Source organism: Anguilla anguilla, chromosome 4, assembly GCF_013347855.1.
Source record: "Anguilla anguilla isolate fAngAng1 chromosome 4, fAngAng1.pri, whole genome shotgun sequence".
Lineage (NCBI taxonomy): Eukaryota > Metazoa > Chordata > Actinopteri > Anguilliformes > Anguillidae > Anguilla > Anguilla anguilla.
The window spans coordinates 43,402,900-43,420,031 of record NC_049204.1 but is presented as its reverse complement, the minus strand read 5'-3'; the positions used below and the strand labels follow the sequence as shown (position 1 = coordinate 43,420,031).

The 17,132-nt window shown below is 40.6% G+C and overlaps 1 protein-coding gene across 4 annotated transcripts in view; it reads right to left on the bottom strand.

Annotated features, from left to right (window-relative positions):
• LOC118225887 (MAP7 domain-containing protein 2-like) overlaps positions 1-17,132 on the bottom strand; it is a 100,919-nt gene that overhangs the window by 67,301 nt on the left and 16,486 nt on the right. For 3 of the 4 annotated variants that reach the window (XM_035414959.1, XM_035414958.1, XM_035414957.1), the window contains exons 3-7: positions 14,317-14,447; positions 13,220-13,344; positions 12,431-12,675; positions 6,152-6,302; positions 5,884-6,064 (exon numbers count right to left, since the gene is read on the bottom strand). In XM_035414959.1, the coding sequence (XP_035270850.1) occupies positions 5,884-6,064; positions 6,152-6,302; positions 12,431-12,675; positions 13,220-13,344; positions 14,317-14,447 (833 nt within the window). The remainder of the gene's footprint in view (positions 1-5,883; positions 6,065-6,151; positions 6,303-12,430; positions 12,676-13,219; positions 13,345-14,316; positions 14,448-17,132) is intronic. The other variant, XM_035414960.1, reaches the window with a different exon arrangement.

Below are 17,132 nucleotides of genomic sequence, written 5' to 3'. Positions count from 1 at the left end.
TGTTAAACTCCGTATAAAACTCACACCCAAATCCATCTGGCCCTGGGGCCTTCCTCGATGGCACAGATTTCAAAGCAAGCAATTTTTTTAGAAAACTAAAAAAAGTCCTCCTCGTGGGAGTGACTGATATAAGATAGAAAAGTAATGCTCACATTTCGAGCAACCGCGCCACTCGTTCATGAAATGTTCAGAATGTTCGCGATATAAGAAAATGTTAAAGATGAGACAACCTGCGCATTTGATCCATGCTCTGGGAGATTATGATCCAGGCAGGGAGTCTAGGTAATTGTGTGCCTGCTCCGGGGTGATGAACCTCCTCTGGGAGCCTCCATGGGACACCTGCAGAATAGCCGGGAAGAGCATTGCATACGGTATCCCACACTCCCGTAGCTGCTGTTTCATCACCGCCTTCATATGCCTTGCGTTTCTTCATCACCGCAGATGAGAAGTCGCTGTAGAATGAGAGCCTGGATCCGTTGTACATTATGGCACCATCTTGACTGGCACGGCGTGCCGCTTCCATCACCCTCTGTTTGTCACTGAATGTATGAAGTCGCAGTAGCAATGACCTCAGGTTTTTATTCATCTTTTTTGTCTTTATTCCTTTGGTTTCTTCCCATTTTGTCAAAAGACTGGCCAAAAGTTTTCTAAGGACATAGCACGAAATGTTCATACCATAAGTGGCTTCCAATGCACGGTTGTTGTCAGGATAAACAAATAATTAGAACCGAGTGGCACGGAGCTCTAGCCAAAACGTGCTCACTTCGCCGTCATCACGTGACCCCCATACTGTTTTTGTTTGAATACAAGTCAAAGTAAATTTACAAATTACTGTTTTATGTTTTTATTTGCATTTCATTTACCTTCCCAACTTTTCTGGAATTGGGGTTGTAAATCCTCTTGCACAATGTTTGCCACACAACAGCTTATCTAAAGGTAATGCATTCAGAGGTAATCGCTGTCCTCACTGTAATGATAGACATATAATGATGTATTTGAAAGTATTTTCAAAAATTATTTTTTAGGAATGCCATATTGGAGAGACTGGAAATGCTTGTAGGGTCCTATCCTTATGAAGGTAACCAGATGTGATTATGCCATTCCTAAACCATACCTGGGTGAGTCCATCCCTTAGGACAGTGGTCTCAAACTCAGTGCCATGGAGGGCCGTGTTTATGCTGGTTTTTAATCCAGCCTCAGATCTTGATTATATAATAGTTCAATTATTTGCTGAATTAGGGATGCAGGTTTGCACATAATGGTAACCCGACGTCTATGGTGACCCGCATTGTCTAAATAAAAACGTGCTTATATTCTGTGCTTCAATGCAGTTAAATGCATATGGCTGAATGAGTAATTGGACTCAATTAAGGCAGCATTAATTGGTTGGAATGAAAACCTGCATGCACACGGCCCTCCATGGCAATGAGTTTAAGACCACTGCCTTAGGACATCTGGCAGAAAAGGGTTTATATGGAAAGGACTTTTTTCATTGATGGATTGGGTGCAACCTCTTTCTTGCAGACTTGCAAAAGGCATTGAAGTTACATTAAAACAATATACTTAAAAAACGTATATTTATAAACACATCAAAATAGAGCACTATATGCCATATTGTTAAGTGCACTATGGGTTGCAGGGAAAGGACTAATGGACCTGACACCTCCATAATACAATTCTCAGGCATATCAAACCTAAAAAAAGAAGAAACAGGACTTGTGATACTTCTGTGGAAAAAAAATAAATCAATTTTAAACAATAGTTTCTTTGCCCACGAGTGGATTCGAACCGATGTTACCATGCAGCCTGTTACAGCAATACACGGCTGGCCCCGCTAAGCCATAACGGATTAGCTGTTGAAACTAGGAAATTTATTGGGTGATAATAGAAGAGCTCCTGTTGAATCCATATGGCTTTGCAATATTGTAGCAGGTTAACTGATCGTGTAGATGGTACATCATAATGCATTGTATACGTTGGTGAACGGTGGGTAGGTGTGGTGCAAAAGCAATAATTTAGAAGTAATAGACAATTATTAGTGAGGAAAAAAGCAAGTTAAAGAAACTTGTTCCTGGGCTTGAACCTAGAACCCCATGGTCCATAGACTGTAACGTTGACCACTAGGCCACAAACAGACTAGCTCTTAAAACTGGAAATGTTTCAGACTAAAAAGATATGGGTATTTTGTGTGTGTATGCAAGATTTTGATTGGCTCATGTAGGTGAAGGATTGGTGTCGGTAAAATGTCCAATGGGAAGACATTTCGTTTGTGGGACAGGCGGCAGGCAGAAGAAGAAGAAGGAAAAAACGCAAAATCCCCTTAGTTTGGGGCTTTATTGTGTGGACATGAGAAGTTATTTATGAATTCTGTCCGTTGAAATGGGGTCCGAATGTACAGAATTTAATGTTTTTAAGGGCTGAGTATCTGTTGCTGTTGTGGTTATTTCTGTGGGGAACCCTGAAAAGTGCCAAACTCTCGGTGCTGTATAGGTATGGGGCATGCCGCCCCGCCAAGGCGTAACTTGGCAGGATGGCATACCTGCCATCCCAATAGGACCATACTAAATATATGTACATGTGTGTGTGTGTATATATATATATATATATATATATATATAGTCTTTTAAGAATAAAGTAGAAATCAGATTAAAGTAAAAATTTTCAGCATAGTCTCTTCCAAGTTATATGCTAATTACAATGCGCTAAAAGAGAATAATTCCCTGGTTACTGAAACCAGTAATGAAGTACAATTTCACCTAATCCTCAATAGACAGCATATCTATTGTGCTAACACTCCTGACTAGTTTGAAGTTGATAATAGAAGAAGAGGCCGATTAACAACAGAAAAAGATGAGTCATAGCAGATGAATCACTGGATACAGCACTATACCAGTGGTTTTGCAAGCGTGATATAATTTTTTTGTTTTAGCGTTGGATACTGCAATTTTTCAAGATTCCATTATAAAGCAACCCGGCTTTTAATGCAGTTGCAATTAATGGACACCAACTATCGTGTTATACCCTGGTTTTACTATAGACAAGGCTCCAGAGTGCGACCATTTTGGTTGCACATGCAACCAAAAATCTGTCAAGCGCGACTAAACATTTTCATTGGTCGCACCGGTGCACCTGACGTTTTTTTTTCCCCCACCTGCATTCTGCGAAGGCCCGCCCCTACTCTGCCTCTGATTGGCTCTGACCCTGATATTCTTCTTCGCTGAATGCGGGTGGGGAAAAAAACGTAAGGCATGTGTGTATTAGTGATGCGCGGATCGCAGTTATATCTGCAGGTACCGCGGTTAATCTGTTGTGGGTGGGTGAAATAATACATCATTAATGAGGAAAATATTAATTACATTCTGTAAAATGTGATCATATTTTAAGCTTAATTTTTCATCAGGAACAAATTAGCAGACTAGACTCTCATTGCGCCAATTGCGGCATCCATTCGTCGTAAGCAGCAATGGAGGCAAAAAAGATCTGAGAGTAAATCAAAAAAGGAGAATTAAAAACAAAAAAAAGGAAGGGCAGAAAAGTTCCATGTAGGAGCAATTTAGTGAAATACTTAACCATGACGAGTCAATTGCCGGGTATGTCATATGCAACAGCTGCAAAGTAATGAGAAACAACGGTAATGTGTGATCAGGTGCGGGTCTCTAAATCTGAGAAAATAATTTGTTTGGGTGGGTGGCGGGTGGATGATTTATGCGTACATGCGGATTCGGATGACGTAAGAGCCGATCCGCGCATCACTAGTTTGTGAAACCGCGCCCTGTAATCCTCTGGGAGCAGCACACACTTTTGTTTGCGTAACTTGAGTTTGATTTATTTATTTATTTGTTAAGCACTTTAAACATCAGCACTTTTTAAGTTTATTTTTTAAACAATTGAGGTTATTGCAATTTCTTGTTTGTGCTGTGATTTAAATAAAGAAAAAACATTTATCTGCACCTTTATTCAGGGGTTAAATTTGGATTTGGGAAGTGGGTGGACCCTGAGATCCGGTGGGTCAAAAAAGGTACAAACCAATGAATGTCTGAACTCTAAATAGTTGTATCTTTAATGTATTGTGCACATAATTGTAATTAAGGAAAACAATGTTTTAAAAAGAATGTATACTATTGATGCAAGGTTTTACATAAAATATTTCAAGTTTACTGAGTGTCATTAATGCTGAGAATGTTTTTTACCCACAAAAATAATCGGTCATTCTCCTCTTTTGTCCTCCCTTTCCTCCTCCTTTATCTATCTTTCTTAAACTGTCGAATTGAAACAAAATAAAAAGCGGCAACTGGTGAGCTGAAAATTGGTGGGGCCAAAAACTTTCCTTTAAACTAATCATTGATCTCAAACAGTTTTAATTAATTTTCAGTGATTAACAAGCATGCAAACGATTTGACTAAGCAATTGGAAAGGGACACACAGCTTCTTCGCATTGTGTTAGGGAGATTAAATGATAAATGCGATTTTGAAAAATCCGTTTTAATCACTAAGCAGTGGCGGAATCTTCCCCTGATTCTCCTTGAGTATCAATACAATTAATTCACAAAATAGGCTACTCAATACTATCATACATAGTCAGCTCTCCCCAAATAGGCAGTTTTAGCGAGTAGCCTAGGCCTTATAGCCTACATTTATTTTCATTTGCAGTATGAAATTGTGCACATTTTTAATCAACATTATTTGCGGATATATGCACTTCTTTCTCCGCACTCGTATTCACGACAAATATCTGCAATGCGTAGATGGTAAACAAAATTGAAGTGCAGGTTTTGTTTTTGCTGGTTATTCTGAAAGCTAACATGGTAGATAACAGACTGGTGTATCTTGTTTGTTAAGTGTAGACTACTTCGTGATTAAAACAGATTTTTAACGGATAAATTGAATTTATGATTTAATCCCCCTAACAGGGTATGAAGATGCTGTGTGTTAGGTCACTTGCCATTTGATTAGTCTGATCATTGGCACGCTTGATAATAAAAATTACTAATGAAAACAGGTTGAGATCAATGATTAGTTTAAAGGAACGTTTTGCGCCCCACCAATTTTCAGCTCACCAGTAGCCGCTGACCTGGGAAATATTCAATCCTAGTTTAGCTGCTGACCAGCAATCTGCTAATTTTGTTCAAGCAATCAAAGTTGCTGTTAATAATAGTCGGCGTTCGTGGGGGCTGTTTATTCATCTCTCTTTAAAATGTTGCATAGATGAAATTACATGTTAATGAAATTACCTACCGCGTCCGCTTCCAAACAATTAAGACAATCAACAATATTTTTCTTATTGTGCCTGTGTATATAAACAACTGTTCCTCCTGAGTTTTTTTTTTTTTTCTTCGGATTTTTGATTGGTTGAGCGAGTAACTGGCTAGAGGGAACACATGGACTGAAGCATATGAAAAATGGACTGGATTGTCATCCACGCGTCCACCCCCAATTTAACCCCTGCCTTTATTCCTGTTTACAATCATTTACATAATGTGTTAAGAAATTACCAATATGTATGGGAACTGACAAAAAAGGTAACGCCTAAAATGTATTATTGCGGCGCCAAAAGGCGCAGTGAAACATTTTGGGTGCACCTAAATTATGTGCTGATGCACCTAAATGAAAAAGTTCCTTTTGCGCACCAGTGCAACCAATGTAAAAAGTTAGTCTGGAGCCCTGATAGAGAGTTTAGGTATGTATCCCAGTGATTGATGTAACTTCTATAAGGTAATGAATAAGAAGGGCTCCTGTAAACAGGTAATTTGCATAAATGTAAAATATCATGCAGATGTATCATGAACCACTGTAATAATTCACAGAATAGGGATATCACAGTTGAACACATATACAGCAGTATCGCAGTTGCATGCACAGTGAAGTACAGCATCATAACCTGACCTCTCTCTCCAGCTGTGCCTGCAACTCCATCCAACGATGCTCTCTTTGCTGTCTCTCCTCCTCTTCTTTACGCGTTCTCTCCTGCTCTTGCCGTTGTCGCTCCTCTGCTGCCTGACGCACCACCCCATCCTGCCGTATACGCTCCTCCGCCTGCTTCTTCTGCAGCTCCTCAGCCCTCATCCTGCATCATAAGGATGCAGTCATCACACAGACACACACACACACACACACACACACACACAGATACACAATCACCCATCTTGCACACCTCTCTTCCACTTCCCGCTCAAGTCGCTGCTTTTCTTCCTGCTCTTTCTGCTGTCGAGCCTGACGGCGGCGCTCTGCCAGCAACCGTGATGCCTCCTCTGCGTCTGTTGTTCCAGCAACTGGCTTCCCTGTCAGTGTCACTGGTGATAGCTCTGTCACACAGAGACAGAGACAGAGACAGAGAGTAAATGAGACTAAACGATGCTGAATTTGGGGATGGTGAGTTTAATTTCAAGTAAATTTGATTATGTGATTTTTAAGAACTTTCTATAGAAGAGAGCACAGACCATATAAAATTCCCTTTAATTATTTTTTCCCACAAATTTTATTAGTATCCTTCACTATCAGTCAAAGCCTGAAATCTAAACTGGGCCATTTTAAGAACTGCTCTGATATTTTCTGGTCGCTGGTATTTTATGGCCGTTCACAAATTGGAAACAAGAATACCATAGAAACAGAGTTCTCAGATAGGACCACGTTATGTTCACACTCTTTTTTTAAAAGGCATACTATGTAGCACACCTCTGTTGAGGACACAACCTTGAGCACAAGGAGGAATGTTAAGCAAAGAGGTGAGGTGGTAAGAGATATAGAAAGATATTGCAATTTTAGCAACATGAATGATTCCATATAGATGATCACAGTAAATAGGCAGTGTTATAACGATCTTTACACTGAGTGCACCCCTTAGCATGTGGGAACATTGTATGGTCATACCCTGTCGTGCTGATGCAGCTTTTGTGTTTTTCCTCCTTTGGTATTTAGCTATTCTGGACATTTAGTTAGAATTGGGATGTAAACAAAGAATCTTATGAGGAATACGTAATATTAGCAGGTCATAAGTCTATCATAGCAAGCTAATACACTTGTAAAGTGATTGACTTTTTAATGAAGTTAGCCATAGCCTATCCAAATATTAGCTTCTTTATTTTCCCAAATACATACATAAATATGTATATGGTCATGGCTACGAATAACTGGTACTTTATGCAAATAAAGTAAATAAATAAACCTTCTCTGACCTGTTGTTCCAGCAACCTTCAGAATGCAGTTATTGTACATTGCTTTGGATAAAAGCACCTGCCCAATAAAATGTAATCTAATATTACATTGTTATATTTCTGAGGTATAGAGTCAGAAATAATACATTGATTACAGTTTAGCAAATATTAATTTAGCATCATTGTCTATAATTCAATGGAAACACTACAACATACATCATACAATTAGAATGTTTACTAACGCCGGGCACCCACCGCACGCGTCGCGTAAGCGTCGCGTAAGCAGCACGGCGAAGCAGCACGGCGCGGTGCATATCGTGTATCCACTGGTTCCGTTTGTGTCGCGCAAAGGCTTGCTTAAAGCTCTATATTCCTAGTAGCTCTCGCAGTCTGCAGTGGGATTACATAGTGTATTTCACGTTTGTTCACGACTGTTGATTATGGGTAAGTGAATACTTGGTGAGAGACCTTTTTCAGTCTGTTAATATGGTAATATTTTTTAACACATGTAAATACGTGAGAAAGTAAACGCTTTAAAGAATTACCATGAGCTTAAATCGCAACGTAGCCTACATAATAATCAATCTCAAACTGCATTAATTTATTTGCTTGGTTAACAAGCGTGCCAACTTTGTGAAGAATATGTAATGATCATAATAATAATAATAATAATAATAATAAATAATCCATAATCAACCATTGGGAATTCCTGTGTCGTCTTGTTATTCACGTCAAAACATTTATATGATCATATTTAGCAAAATCAGTTAATCGTCAAAAAGATAGCGTAACAGTTTAAACTTGAAGGGATATGAACACCACAACGTCATGAACACCGGAAGCTTTGAAGTACAAGTGCAATAAAGGCTTGCTTACAACTTCATTTATAAAATAGGTGCATTTTCATCGGCAAGACCACTAAATCTGATTTTTTAAAGCACTGTGGATTATCTGATTTTATTAACAAGCCCTTTTTGAAAGCACGGCGAACGAAGACATCGGAAAAGTCAAAGGCTGAGCAATGGTTGGTTAAAAACTACCTTCCAAAACTCGAGCTAACAAACCGCTGCTCGGTGCATTCACTTCTACATCATTCAATAGGCTACGTCTTTCTGTGGTGTATTGTCAAATTTACCCCGCCCCCTCCGCAAAATAAGATAGCGAAACTAAGTTTGCCTTTTTCCCAGGTTCCAGTTTTAATTTTTTTTTTTCCTGCCAGGACAATAGAAAAACGAAAAAGCTTGTATTTTTTAGCTGCTTATAAAATATCTGGTGTTTATCTGGTTTTATCTTTCTCCACTACTGCAAGAGGGAACTAGGGACACACCCCCAGTAATATAAGGATGAAATATAAATCAGAGCATGTATACCTAGCATTTTAGAGCATATTTCTGTGTATAAACAGGGCATCGTGACGCGCGACAAGCCGAAAAAATAGAACAGAAGCGAAAAACTACGGTTCAGTTCGCTTGTGTCGCGCGAGCTTCGCAGCTGGTTCGCGACGCATTCGCATCTGGTGGAGACGACGTCGCCCGCTGCCGTTGTAATAACAGTACTTCAACTACGCTTCAGTTACGCGCGTAATACACGCGTAGTGCGCTCGTGGTCGATACGCGTGCGGTGGGTGCCCGGCTTAAGTCACTGATTAGCAATTTTGTTAGCTATATTAGAGAAGTTGGCTACATGTAGCTAGAAACCATGCATGCTGTATTGAATTCAGTTCCCATGATTGAAATAAATGGTGGTGAACTACCGATTCCTAGGCAGTTAAGCTATGTTTTATCGTCAGTGAACTCTAATGCGGACAGGAGTCTTTGTTAAGCCACGTTTCCATCCAGAGTACCCGGAACTTTTAGTCCCAGAAACTACTTTTCAAGGAACTAAAAGGTTCCTTCAGCCCATTGTTGTCTGCGTTTCCACCACGGTTTAAAGACCCGCGAAGATTAGACAAATTAGTCCGCTGACGTGATTTCTGATTTGTACGGACACATTAGCTAACGTTGTTTGGTAAGCTAATTGTGAGTTTAGGAATAACGTAAGGCAGTTATTTTGTATTGTTTTGTGAGTGTAGGATTACACATTAAGATTGTTGGATGTTTTGATGTCAATCACCCGTGGGAATTAAGCTTGTGAGTTTAGCCGGAGTTAACGTTAGCTACACTGTTACAGGCATAGTTTCGAGTGCTAGCTGTTAATTTGTATCTGTGTTTAAAAAATCCTAGTTGCTCTGTGGTCTGCCTGTTCATTATTTTGTCCATGCTGGTATTGGAAACTTTCTGTTGACTCTCAGTGTGACGTCTTATGAACGCCGGGCTGTCATTCTGTGCTCTCTGCTCTATGCTTCTGACATGCCGTTCATAAGCAGGGTGAGTAAAAACAAAATACGAGTTTTGCCCTGGTTAGGCTGTAGGGTTAGTTTGCCATTTAAAAGCTATTTGGTGAACTAAATTTGTTATTTTAGTTTGTTGTTTTCGTGTGACCACGGATGAATATGGGCATTGTGATTAAGATCCTCCCATAAAGTCACACGTGCAGGCGAAGCTCCATGTTGATGTGTCGAAGCACAATGAACAAAAAACAAACTGGTTCTCGGCTGCAGATTTTTTTAAATGGCGGTTGAAATAAAATGCTGTGAGTACTCGACCAATCAGAAATGTTCAGCGCTGCAAGCCCCACCCCCAAAGTTCCTGTACTTTTGGAGAGTACTACCCCCCGAGCAGGGACTTTTTGTGGGGTAAAATAATGTCCCCGGAACTTAATTTAGACCCTAGTCCCTGCAGTGGAAACGCACTGAGTTCCTCAAAAAGGTTCCTAGTTCCTGGGTGGAAATGCGGCTTTAGCATCTTTGTCAGCGAGGTTGGCCACACGTAGCTAGATAATATGTATGCTGTATCAAAAGCCGCGTTTCCACCGCAGGAACTTTACCCCGGAACTAGGAACCTTTTGAGGAACTCAGTGCGTTTCCACCGCAGGAACTAGGGTCTAAATTTAGTTCCGGGGGCTTTATTTTACCCCCCTGCTCGGGGGGTAGTACTTTCCGAAAGTACAGGAACCTTTTGGGTGGAGCTTGCAGCGCTGAACATTTCTGATTGGTCGAGTACTCGCAGCATTTTTTTGTGTTTATTTTCAGGCGCCATGTTTAAAAATATGCAGGCGCAAACCGATTTATTTTCATAATAACTTCAAATCAAACTTGTATGTTATGCGGCGCAGTAGCCTACTTTTGGTTATAGCCTGCCAACGTCTTGGGATTATAACGTGTGCTCTTCTGTTCTTTTCTTGCTTTAGTATTCGTTTTATAAAATGCTAAGCATTCGTGCTGGGACAGCATATTACGTACCAAAACATTCAAATGGATTAATTCGGTTGCTGAATATTTTCTTCCGGATTTTCTTTGTTAGCCCGTTGTAATTGACTCAAAACGTTTGATACAGTTATGTGAGGTATGCGGTAGTTCTGCGTAATTCACATTGGTGATACAGTAAAAGCAAACTGGAAATCACCTTCCGCACTTTTTGTCAGGGTAAAATAACAGGTTAATTCTAGTAATCGTACCTTTAGCTTTTTCAGACTGCCGTAATTTTACTCTGCCATTCTTCAATTCCACAAAAAGACCAGGAAGACTATGGACTAATTTATGGTGCATGGTTCGCATCTGGAGGGCACACTTCGCTGCTCGGCTAGCAGTAACTTCGAAGGAAAGCAAACGGTGGCTGTACCACTACTAATTTAAATTTTCACGCAAGTCCGAGTTTTCGTTCTATTCTTGTCATTTTGCGATTAGCCTATATAGAATTGACGATGAGAAAGTAATCAAACAGCAAATTGTTTACAACGTGCGCATGTTTTCTGCTGTTGTTGCCAGTTATAGGCTACATATAAATGTGAATGCATTCTGTCGCTTCGGATGTCAAGACATGAAAGCGAATGTTCGCATAAAAACATAATGAATGTGTTTGAGAGGATATATAAAACAGTTACAATCTGACTAATTGCCTGTTATATCCTATTTGTCGCATAACAACGGTCCAAGTTCAACTACACACGACAGTTTTGCTTGACAACGGTAAAATATGCCCAAACGGCTGCAGAAGAATATTTCAATTCCAGGTGATTAAATCGATAAAAATCAATAAATACAAAAGTAACCATATATAGTCATTGTTGGTAACCCATTGTATATAAGTGGAATAAACCCCTCCGGGCTGTCCCGGTTATTAGAAAATAATGTACTTCTACTTCGGTGGTAGTATAGGGTTACAGAAGAAATCATATGACAGATGGACCGACGACAACGTCGCTTTTTCATACGTCAGTGGGCTAATTTGCCTAATCTTCGCGGGACTTTAGACCGCGGTGGAAACGCAGACAACCATGGGCTGAAGGAACCTCTTAGTTCCTGGTAAAGTAGTTCCTGGGACTAAAAGTTCCGGGTAATTTTGGTGGAAACGCGGCTAAATTCAGTTCCCCTGATCAGAATAAATGTATGTTACTTACAGGCCCAACAGAAAACACGTCAACTCTGCCTTGCTTTTCATCCCCTTGGCGAACTTCAGCTGACACCACCGAGGAACAGCAATTCCAATGTTGACTCTAGTTTTTGAGCCCTGACGGCGTGTATTTTTGCTTCACAGTACCTAGGCTTCAGGTACCAGCCATTGCAGCAGCTAACTAGCAACAAACAATTCGCTGGAATGTGATCCCAAACCATATGTAGCCACGCCCACCCCTCCCCACACAGAAAAGAGCACCATGCCCACAAATTTCCCGAAAACATTTTAGAAAAACAAATACAGGTAAAAGGTGCACAAATTCAGCAAAAGCATGTAAAGACTGAGATAGCTAGTGCATCATAGATATGCCTTTGCATAGTTTTAATAATATTTTTATGTAAAAAACCCTGCAATAGTATGCCTTTAAAAAAATGTATTTGTGCCCAATGGGGGGCTGTACATATCCAATTATCACCCTAATTTGGAATATCCCATTATCTGCAACTGAAGGGAGTGTTGAATGCTGCTTATTTTTCACACCGCAGACTACAGCTAAGCTAACACAGAGCCGAGTTGGAGGAAGACCTTTCACATGCAGCTTCAGAATGTAGTCCACAGGTGCCTGATCGAGCGGGGGTCACTAGACAGTGAGGAAATGCAGACCCCTATCCGACTGAACCATCCTGTATCCTGGGTGACACAATCGCTAATTGAATGTGACACTATGTAAATACAGGTCACAGTCAGCACTGGCACATTTGGATTCTATCCGAGACCATGGCTCACCTGCGCCCTTTTCTACACTCAAGTCTCTACTGCTGGACTTTGGAATAGTCTTCTCAGGGGTATCAGACTTTGAAGTCTTCCTCTCCAGGGAACCATGACCTCTGATGTCCCGGGTACCCTTCTCTTCCTCCTCCCATTTCTTGTTGCTGTCGGCACCAGGGGTGGTGGCTCTGTGCCTCAAGGGGGAAGAGGGGTATTGCCCCGAAGTACAGGGTGATTGGGCACGGCTATTTGAGGATCTAACCCTGGAATGGCATGGACACCATCATCCTCAATGACATGTAAGTTCTCCAAACATCCTAACAATATCCAACCTCATTACTTAACAAGCTCATGATACCATTCTAACAACATTTTGATATCCTATTATTAATATCCTGATGAAACCCTAACAACATTCTAACAACATCCCTACAGCTTCTGTTGAATAACTAAAAAGCATGCTAAAAAGAAACTGACAGCCTTTAAATGCACTAAAGCCTAAGGCATAACTCTGCCATGAAACTTCCAAGAACAATTGGTTAAAAATAGAAAATCTTTTGACTGATTGCTGACTGTAATCTGCCAACTATGGCTTACAGTCCTAAGAGGCAGCACATACTTGGGTGTATAATTTCCTTTGATGGGATTTATGGTGGCAGGTTTATTTATCATTGTCCATGAGTGACTGCTCTGGCCGATGAAACATCTGCAGTCAAAAACTGTCCAATAAAATGACTGAACAAAACTGACTGGTGAGTTGTAAATGGCCTCTTCACATAAAAAAATGAACAAATGAGAAATAAAAACCTCCTTGGTCTGCTCTGGGCACGAGGAGAAGAACCACGGGAGGGCGTGGCCGGGGACTCTGCTCGTCTGGCTGGTGCCGTGCATACAGGAGAGACAGCACCTCTTACTTCACCTGGTATGTCCCTCTGAGAACAGAAGGCAGATACTTCTCAGTGTGGTGCGTGTGTGTGTGTGTGTTCTAGCACAGGGTGGTATGGCTGTGTGTGTATATGTAAGTGTCCTAATTCTTCTCATTTGTACTGTATTTGGCTGAACCTCTCAAACCTAAAAAAGTAACTTTTCACTGGATTTCCTGTTCCTATTTCTACCCACAACATGAAGTAAATATGCATCTGCGCTAAACATTGAAACAAACATGGATATACGTCATATGAACATCCAGAGCAGGGTGCTGAAAAATGAGGTGCAGAGAGACAACAAGGGTCTGTGTGTGATAATGATATGGTGATGTCACATGCTGAGAAGTTGCCTAGCAACCAGCTCTTTGCATGATCCCAGACCTGAAGCATTGCACTACACAGCTGGAACTAAATTTTACATCTAAACTAAATGTTTTTCAGTCATCAGGAACCACTAATCAAAGTACAGCCATAAATTGTCAGCTATTCCCTGCAGGGAGATCTGCCCCTGATGAAAGGAAATGGCACCAAGCACAAACAGCAAGATACTCCTCTACATAAAATCTATTACTCCTGTACACCGTATACACACTTGCAGCACTGTGTTAGTGAGTTAGTGAGGGCAGCAAAGTAGTATAATGGGAAATAGTAATCCAAAGATGGTACATGTAGGTTCTATTCTCAGCTGGAACATTGCCGTTTTACCCTTAAGCAAGGTACTTTAACTGAATTGCATATACATCCAGTTGTATAAATGCAAATAATGAAAAATCGCATTAGCTATGGATAACAGCATCTGCTAAATGTCAGCATTGCACTGCCATGTACTGTACATACTGTGACTGTAAGCCAGACTGTAGTGCATATTTACATTGTGTCAGCTGTACAGTGCAGTACACTTGGACACAGCATATTTGATAATAATCAAACTGACACTCATGCTGTGAAGAGTGAGGTATCCTGGAAGGGGGGACCGACCTGAGGTATTTCAGGGGGAACAGCAGTGCCCACAGACTCCTTGGACAACCCTTGGGATGAAATGCTGGTCTTCCCCTGATCCAGGTGACTCAGTGGAGCTCTATAGGGGGACCTGTGGGGGTTCTGGGATGCTACAGAAGGACAGAGATAGGACACTTTTAGGGCAGAGTCACAAAAAGAAAGGTTTAGGACAGTACATGGAGACAGGGAGGACAAGTTGGATGAATTAGAAAAACAGAGGGAGAAAAAATCCAACCAAAATAATTCCCATTTGTTCAGCTCTGCCCTGACTGCCCCATCTCCAATACTTAACCCACCTCTGCAACATAATCAACACTATAACTGACACCACAACCTATCCGACCCCCACACCCAAACCAACACCATAACCTACACATGCACCATAACCAACAACAGAACCGACCCTTGCACAAAGCCTACACATGCAAAATCACCACCACCATAATGTACCCCACACCATAACCAGCACCATGATAATGTTTCGCAGCAGTCTATAATTCCAGACAGACATTACATGAACTTGAGTTTAAGGTTGAAAAATTTGTCTTATAACCAAAATAATCTGTGCCACAATCAGTAATAAACTGTAATACAATTTCAAGTTTCTTCTTCTTGTTTACACACAATTCCTGTAACAAAATCCAGTGTCCTTAAAGTAGGAAATGCTTGATACGATTTGACTTAAATAAGACACCACAAACACAAAGAAAGCAGGATTCTGGGCATTTCCACAACCCACAGCCACATCCAGAGTGCAGCCTACACCTGCAGTCCATAAGCATTAAAACAGCGACAATTTTTGCTGCTTTGACTCTGTACTCCAGGACATTGGATTTAATATGAAACAATAAATATGAGAAGTGCACATGGTCAGCTTTCATTTAAGGGTATTCACTGTACATCAGTGGCGGCTGGTGACTCAAAAAATTGGGGAGGACAGGAAGAAAACCAACCCACAGCATCATGTTTTACACTTGTTGGCTACTTATCTCTACTTTCTATGTTCAAGTTATGTTATGTTATTATGTTCAAATGAAGCAATAATCCAACTAGCAACCTAATGCAAACTTACTATACAACTAAGGTAAGTAATGCACCCGAAGTTTATCCACATCTTCCATAAGGAACAAGTATCATATTATCATTTATCATTGGCTGAATACTTGATTCTGATTGGTACAAGGGTGGGCATTATTTCTCAGTAAAGGGACACCTCGGCCATTTAACAGTTCTAAAATCAGTGTGCTACAAAATCCAGCATTCTAAAGCAGTTTAAACAGCAACATTATTCTTTCGCTTTTGAATTGCTGTTACATCGCCTCCCCTTTTCAATGTCCAATTTCACAATTGATGGCAACGTTGAATCACATTTCTAGTTACTGTTGCTAGCTTTATTTACGGTTGCCAGTCATCGCGCAAATCGGAATCGTCCCTTATTTGGACAGAAGAATAGGCGTTCCGCATTTAACTCATGGCTACGGGACGCATTTTCATCCGTATGTTTGTGAACGATTGCGTTTATAGTAACCGCTGTTTTGAACACAATTCAATAATTAGCTAGCTAGCTAGCCGGGATAACAAGCATGCTGTGAGACCATTCTGACCTAACCAAGAATTTTAATATTGGCTAGGTGACAAGTGATGGCGAACCTGTCATAAAGCTAGCTGGCATTCAAAACCCGTTTCAGAGGGTCTTAGAAAAACGTTATGTCTACATTGCGTGACCACATCATTTAAAAAGTAAGACAGTGCTAGGGAGATGAATTTGATTGACTTATGGTTGCATGCAGTTTTATTAAATAATGTAATGACAAAAATGACCAAAATTGGTGCTAACTGTATGGTATAAAACGAGAAGGAACAATTTTTTCTTGATAGAATCATTGTTTTCATAGAATTAACGACCAGAGGTTTTGCTTAACAATGGTGCAAATGGAACTACCAACCAGAGTTTTGCTTGACAATGGTAAAATAATATGCCCAAACGCCCGCGGAAGAATATTTCACTTTCAGCTGATTAAATCGATAAAAATCAATAAATATAAAAGTAACCATATATGGTGTTGGTAACCCGTTGTATAAGTGGAATAAACCCCTCCGGGCTGTCCCATTATTGGAAAATAATGTAGCCTAGCCTACTTCAGGGCTGGTTAAGCGACCCTCCATTATTTTCCAATAATGGGACATCCCGTCGTGGTTTATTCCTTACATATCATATTACAACACAAAGGATGAATATAAAAAGGGGCCAGGTGAACGAGAGAGAAAGACACATCTAATCACTGCGGGCTCTGGATGTGAATGAATGTATCACTAGAATTATCATTTTTGAACATGATTATCTGTGGAGTTGGTCGTCCAGCAGCCTTGATCCTCACCTGCTGCGTAATCCAAACTCTGGAATGGCTGTGACAACAAATAATCCATAAGATGTTCTTCCCCATCCCACTCTCTGCGTCTGCGTCCATGCCTCTCTGTGACCCCCTCACTCACGCTGCCGTTAATTTCCTCGTTAGCAACAGCAGCACCACTCTCCTCAAAATCCATTCTCGCCGTTAGTTAGCTCAGTCCTTCAGGGCTGCTACAACAAGCTAACTGTTGCATTGGTTAACGCAAGTAGCTAGCTACTGCTCGGTAAATAAGGGAAACGTAAATCTGAAAAAAGAAAATTTGGACAACCTCCTCTGCCTCTATGGACCAGCCTCTTCTGGTTGAAAAGGCTTAAATAAAATGTAATTTTTTAGTGATGTGTTTTAAAAGTAGTTCACAATTTGCACGTTATAATACAATACAGT